General features: G+C 36.0%; 1 protein-coding gene across 1 annotated transcript in view; it reads right to left on the bottom strand.

Annotated features, from left to right (window-relative positions):
* Nucleotides 1-7,500, bottom strand: part of fhod3a (formin homology 2 domain containing 3a) — an 87,874-nt gene that overhangs the window by 41,987 nt on the left and 38,387 nt on the right. The window contains exons 10-16 of the mRNA XM_056260246.1: nt 6,652-6,848; nt 5,750-5,782; nt 3,182-3,191; nt 2,971-3,083; nt 1,284-1,553; nt 792-845; nt 70-204 (exon numbers count right to left, since the gene is read on the bottom strand). Coding sequence (XP_056116221.1) covers nt 70-204; nt 792-845; nt 1,284-1,553; nt 2,971-3,083; nt 3,182-3,191; nt 5,750-5,782; nt 6,652-6,848 — 812 coding nt within the window. The remainder of the gene's footprint in view (nt 1-69; nt 205-791; nt 846-1,283; nt 1,554-2,970; nt 3,084-3,181; nt 3,192-5,749; nt 5,783-6,651; nt 6,849-7,500) is intronic.

Below are 7,500 nucleotides of genomic sequence, written 5' to 3'. Positions count from 1 at the left end.
GAAGAACAGGTCGCCTGTATGGTATAGTTGTGTATATAAGTGAGTGGAGAGGATGTTGTGTTGTTAAACCTGTGTCGATTGCGCTCCTCTCTCTCGATCCTCTGCAGTCGCTCCTCTCGCTCGACCCGACGTCTCTCTCTCTCCGCTGCCAGAGACTCCTGATGCTGCCGGTACGAGGAGGAGAGGAGGCCTCCGAGAGCAGGCCTGACACACACACACACACAGATACAGAGACAGACACACACACACATCCAGTATTATTACTCAAGCTAAAATATGTACTTGAGATGTTACCCTTCATCCGTCCCTTGCACTTTGTAACATCTTTCCTAAAGCCCTAAAATTACACTTTTTTGTTGTCCAGAAAGCTTATTTTATTTCATTTTGATAATTTTTGTTCTATTTTTTATTTTATTTACCTTTAAATTCATAGATTTGATCAATAAATAATAAATAGAAAGCCAGTTCCCTTCAGTGTGGATTCACACACACATGAAGACATTATAAAATCATTTTTTGGTACAGTTGTACTATTTATAGTCAGACTTTTGAGCAGTTTTATGTTTTTCTAAGTGAACTAAAGCATTCCTCACATTCCTGAGGGGTCAGGTCGACCCGAGAGAAGCATTTGCTACTTTTCTAAATTTCAACCACAAAACTTCTCGAATCCATTCAATTGTTTTGTGCATTCGTGATTCAAGTGCGACTAAACTCCTCCGATGAACACTGAGGGAATATTTCAATTTCAATCATTTGAGCTTCAGTGTGTGTGTGTGTGTGTGTGAACTCACCGTTCATTCTGTTGTTTGGCAGGTGTAGACGGAGAACTTGCAGCAGAACATGACCTGAGACACACACACACACAGATGAGGTCATTAGAGCTCATATACAAGTGCGTTCACATTCACAACCCTTTCACTGCCCTGATGTGATGCATTCACACGTGACACAGAAGAACAAAATCACACTCTTCCTCAGTATTTTCATCTTGTTTTCCAGCACAAAAATCTAAACATCAGAAGCTAAATGACTGAAGATATTAAGTCTTGTTTACTGAGAATCTGTTCAAAATGAAGTGAGTTTGTGCTTAAAACAAGAACTAATCTCTGCCAGTGGAGTCAGAAAAATAACAGTGAAGTGACAGAATCAGGCAGAAGAGGAAGAGTCGGGTGAATCTGTGAGAACTCGCTCTGATTGGTCCAGAGACAAGCGTGCGCAGGTGCAGAAGGAGGTGACGTGGTTAGAGACTGTTGCATCATGGGACACGTGGCTGAAGCGTCTACCTGCTGTTCTCCTCTGGTTTCTCCTCCTCCACATCGTAGGAGAAGAGGAAGAACGGTGAGTGAGGCAGGTACGGCAGGTGGGCGGAGCCTCGCAGCGGAGGGCTGATCTGATTGGACGGTGGCACGGTGACGGTGGACTTGCGGCGCGCGAGCAGATTGGCCAGGAGAGACGGCTGGGCGGAGTCAGGAGGGGGCGTGGCCTTCCTCTCCTCCTCCTCCTCTTCCTCAGATGTGTGTTTGTCACAGTGCTCTGACTTACTGTCGGCGCCGCTGAACACGAGCATCATGGGTAAAACACACAGTGACTAGTGCTTTATAATGCTTATATATACTGGCTCCAGGAAACAGTGTTAAAAGACATCCAACCCCACCACAAACACGTTAATAATGACTGATTAAAGCCTTCTGTGTGCCAATCAGGTAAATAACTGATCACATATAATAAATGATAATATATGTAAATAAAAGTATGTCAATTATTCATAATACTGATAATATATATATTATTATGTATTATATTACTATTTTATATATATACTATAATACATAAAATATATATTTTATATCTAATTATATATATATATGTGTATGTGTGTGTGTGTGTGTGAACAAATGTATGTAAATTATTCATATTACAGATAATATAATACTGATAGTTAGAATATATATATTTATGCAAATAATATATAATACTGATAATATATTAAATGATACAATATAATAATATATATAATATAATAAATAATGCTGATAATACAGAATTACAGATCTAATATATTCACATATAATACAGTATAACCAGCAGGATAATTAGTCTGAAAACACAAGGATAGAGAAAGTAAATGTGATCAGGTGTAGTCTCGGTTATATGAGGTTATACACAAGACATAAATGACTAAACTGCATATATTAAGTGAGAAATGCTAGATGTGTAATTAGGCAGGTGTTATCCACAGAGTGTGTTAGGGCTCCTAGAGGAGGTGTGAGCAGTGGAGGACATCGTTTCCCCTGACAGCATCACACGAGTGCTAACCAGACGCCACACGATTCCAGCGGCAAATCATTTGTTTGTCCACGCTAGACGCAAAAATCAATCAAAACCCACGGCCAATCAGAGCAGCGTGTGGGCGGAGTCTAAGTAATCCAAGAGAGTAATCTTGAAAAACATGGAGAAGTACATAATCAAATTCACAAATATTACACCATTTAAACATCATTAAAAACACATAGGCTACTGAGTTACTAAAACAATCTTTGTCAAAGAATACACTTGTTTGTCCAAAGTTTGAACGTTCTTGTTTCCATTTGTTTAATTTCAAGATCTGAGGTGAATTATCCATTCTTGCTTTTACATCTGCAAAGCTGGAGCGCTAACTGATATTCAGAGTCACATGACACGCTTTTAACAGTAAATAAAGCACATAAACAGTGCCTGAGATTAGCATTGCCACACTTTGTGTTTGTTGTTCCAGTGCAACGTCGCAGAAAAATAGAAACCGTTTCTAAAATAGCATCGTCGCCGTCGCGGCTGGCTAGCACAAAAACTCAACATGGAAAAGAAGCATTTGATCGCGGGTCGCGGTGTGTGTAGTTAGGACACGGTGTGAGTGTGAGACACAGAGAGTGTTTAAAGGGTTCCAGGACTCGAGGTCAGACTCCAGAACCAACACGGCCCGCACTAAAATACCTGATGACACTGAGACTAGAAGGGTTCATTTCCCCCTCCCCCTCCTCCTCATCATCATCATCATCATCATCATCTGAGCCTGACTCTGTGACCGGACTTTCCTCCTCATCCTCCTCTGTTCTGCAGCCGGGCAGAGAGAGAGAGTCACGGATAACACAAGCAGAAGGAAAGAAGGGATGAGACAGCGAACGCGTCTGCGCATGTTTGTGACATCATCATCACTGGCCGCTTCGTCATGAAAACATTAGTCTGTTGGTTATGACAGCAGCTCAAGGTGCAATACACACGTGAAATGAGTCTGATAACACTAAATACTAATACAATCTATGAAACTAGTAAATAAGACTGATCTGAGGTGAGCCGAACGCGTCACATGACCAGTGAAGAACACATGTGATCAGTTTGTGTTAGTTATTGATCATAACCACAGCAGACCTCAGATACTGAACGACCCTACAAACATGTGTTCATGAGCCAAACACACACATATTAATAAAATATATATATTTCACTCTAGTGCGGAGGCTCAAAAATCCCTCATCACACTTTAAAGAGCACAAATAAATGAATGTAAATAATACATAATAATGATAATATAATATAATAACACTGATAATATGTCAAATAACACTATAATAAATAATCATATATAATTATATTAATAAACATAATATTTATAACAATAATAAAGACAATATATACAATAACAATATAGTGCAAAATATTATACATGTAAATAATAAATAATACTGGTAATAAAATACTGATAATAAATAAAACACTAAATATACACTACCGTTCAAAAGTTTGGGGTCCGTGAGAATTTTATTTTTATTTTTTGGAGGAAAGAAATCAATACTTTTATTTATCAAGGACAGTAAAGACATTTATAATGTTACAAAAGATTCTATTTCAAACAAATGCTGTTCTTTTGAACTTCCTATTCATCAAAGAATCCTAAAAAAAAAAAAAAAAAACTGTACAACTGACAGACCAACAACTGTTTCAACATTGATAATAATAATAAATGTTTCTTGAGCATCAAATCCTCATATTATACTGATTTCTGAAGGATCATGTGACACTGAAGACTGGAGTAATGATGCTGAAAATTCAGCTTTGATCACAGGAATAAATTACACTTTACTGTATATTCACACAGAAAACAGCTGATTTACACTGCAATAATATTTAATACTATAACTGATTTTTGTTGTATTTTTAATCAAATAAGCGCAGCCATGGTTAGCAGAAGAGAATTCTTTTTAAAGTATTTAAAATCGTACCGACCCCAAAGTTTTGAACGGTAGTGTATATCCATATATATATATATATATGTAAATAAACATATGCAAATAATACATAATATAATAACTATAAAAAAAGTTAGTTTGCTTTAAGTAAAGTCAACTTAAATATTTGTGTTCATCTAATGAGTAACAGTAGCTTTAACTAGTTGAGCCAACTTGAAAAAATAAGGCAACCAATCACAAGATAAGATCAAAAATATTTAAGTTGACTTTAATTATAGAGAATTAGTTGAGTTAACTTATAAATGTGAGTGTGATAGGTTGCCTTTTTTTTTTTAAGTTAGCTCAACTTTTTTTTATAAAATAAAATCTTCCATATCCTCCTGAGACCCAGAAAAAAAAAGTTTTTTGAATTTAGTTTTTTTCCATGTCATCACACTGTTTAGAGCACAATAAACAAATGGTAAAAAAAACATATATATAAAATAATATTTTATTCATACGTTATGCTATGTCCTCTGTAGTGGACGCCAGGACTAAGTTGTTTAAAAAATAAAATGACATGAAATTATATGTATAGGCAAAAACAATGGGATTTTTTTTTCAATCACCAATACATTTTTGGGGTTTCAGGATTTTTTCAACCAAAATTTGTATAAAGATTATTCTCAACTATGTTATGAAAGAAATAATGGAATGAATTGATACACCATTTTACTTTTTGCAATATGTGGGTAAAATGGCCATAAGTTAATATTCCCATTCAATGCAATGTATCTATACACTGTATCTAATTTGCACATTAATGTGTTCTTGGAGCAACATTTAATGAAAGAATAAGGGTAATAATTGGAGTAATAATTGGCAACATTTTAATAATAATATCTAACATTTCATAGGAATATTGATGTATAATTTATTTCCATATTCACTTGTTGTGTCTCCCAGAATGCCTGATAAACATGATTTTAGTCCTGATGTCCTCTACAGTGGACACGTTTGAAATCAATGCCCTGTTCTGTAACAGAACGTTTTTTTTTATTTGAAACCCCGTAACATTTTCCTGAGATGTTGTTTTATGAAATACAATTTGAAAAGTAGTCCAATTTATATTATAATTACACTATATTATCATATTTCCATAAGAATGCTACATTTGATCACTAAATTAATCTCAGACATTTTTAAAGACCAAGGAGAAGTTGTTTTCATGGTGAAACCTCCAAACATTTGGTATCTCTGAAAAGTCCTGAATGTGCTATTTACATGACACCCAGGTTGTGTCATGTGACATGTATGATGTCAGAGAAATTCACTAAAATATAATGTCCACTACAGTGGACAAAAGTCTATTCTTGGGTCCCAGGAGGATAATACACTGGCTCTAAAAAATTGTTTTCATCAATCAAAGTTTAAAAAGAGCACAAAAACTGCAGACAATGTCCTTCTAAGAAATATTTTTGAATAAATCTTTATCCAAAGAAACTATTAAAAAGGCAAAAGTGAGTCTGAGTCTGATGAAGACTTACATCACTGGGAGATATTCATGCGTCACATGATGTCTGCAGCAGAAACACATCGAGAACATGCCGTCACACGCTGGAAACATGTGTTCTGAACCCAAGTGCACACCGTCTACATGCAGCGCCCTTCTCAGGGAACACCCTAACATGAGCTCCATAACTCCATAACTCGCTGATCTGAAACACTTTCACACTGACACTCGCCTATGAAATACATTTAGTTTTGTCCAAAATTACTGTACGCTTCATTTTTTCCAGAAATCCGTTTTCATTTTTTTCAATTCTGTTTTATTTGTTTCATTAAATTGTAATGAAAATCAAATCAAGAACTAAAAATCTGAATTCATACATTTATTAATTTATAAAAATGTAAACAATTACACCGCTCTATGAAATCTGTTTTATTTTTTCCCCAAATGCTGTTTTCCACTTCTCTTCACATTTCTTTGGATTGCTTTTTTAATTGATTAATTAATCTGCAAAAATAATGCCTAAACAACTCAATTCATAAAACTTTAACTATTAATTAATTTATGAAATGTTAACATAATAGGTTCCAATTAAATATGTTTAATTTTTTCCCCAAATTCTGTGTTTTCTGTTTTAATTTTTCTGGATTTCGTTTTTCTGGTTTTATCATCAAAAATGTTAGAGGAATTTATCAATTTACCGTAAATAAAGGTAAAGTTAAGTAAATTTTGAGCTATATAGTAAATTCCGTTTATATGACTGGATTCTGTCTGAAATAATACGTCATGTTCGACATAGAAATAGAGTTTGATCAATTTGTACCAGATGTTGCACTGTAGAATTATCATTTTGTACAATTATCATAATTGTATATTATTTGCGATTCGTTTGACATGGGATGCCTTCAGATGTGTGATGATGCGCTGAGTGTCTCTCACCTCTCGTTGAGCTCGGGTCCGTTACACCGCGAGCGGTGTGGGGAGGCGGGGCTAAGCGGGGAGGCGTGGCCTGTCCTGCCCAATGAATGCCTGCGACTGCGGCGTCTCTCCAAGCCCCGCCTCTCTCCGGTGCCGACACTAGACCGCCGCCGGTCCCGCACACCGTCCTCATCACCGTCCTCGTGACGAAGACTCGCCTGCGGGTCACAACCGTGTCAGGCAGCAGCGGAAATATCTTAAAGGGATAGTTACAAAAGTATAAAAATGCATCATAAAAGTGCATCTATCCATGGACAGATGCACTTTTATGATGCATTTTTATACTTTTATGATGGACAGATGCACTTTTATGATGGATAGATGCACTTTTATGATGGATAGATGCACTTTTATGATGGATAGATGCACTTTTATCATGGATAGATGCACTTTTATGATGGATAGATGCACTTTTATGATGGATAGATGCACTTTTATGATGGACAGATGCACTTTTATGATGGATAGATGCACTTTTATGATGGATAGATGCCCTTTTATCATGGATAGATGCACTTTTATGATGGATAGATGCACTTTTATGATGGATAGATGCACTTTTATGATGGATAGATGCACTTTTATGATGGATAGATGCACTTTTATCATGGATAGATGCACTTTTATGATGGACAGATGCACTTTTATCATGGATAGATGCACTTTTATGATGGACAGATGCACTGTTATGATGGACAGATGCACTTTTATGATGGACAGATGCACTTTTATGATGGACAGATGCACTTTTATCATGGATAGATGCACTTTTATGATGGATAGATGCACTTTTATGATGGACAGATGCAG

Source organism: Rhinichthys klamathensis, unplaced genomic scaffold (assembly GCF_029890125.1).
Source record: "Rhinichthys klamathensis goyatoka isolate OS25496 unplaced genomic scaffold, OSU_Roscu_1.1 h1tg000176l_1, whole genome shotgun sequence".
NCBI lineage: Eukaryota > Metazoa > Chordata > Actinopteri > Cypriniformes > Leuciscidae > Rhinichthys > Rhinichthys klamathensis.
The sequence above is the reverse complement of the archived record's forward strand: the minus strand, read 5'-3'. Positions and strand labels throughout refer to the sequence as shown.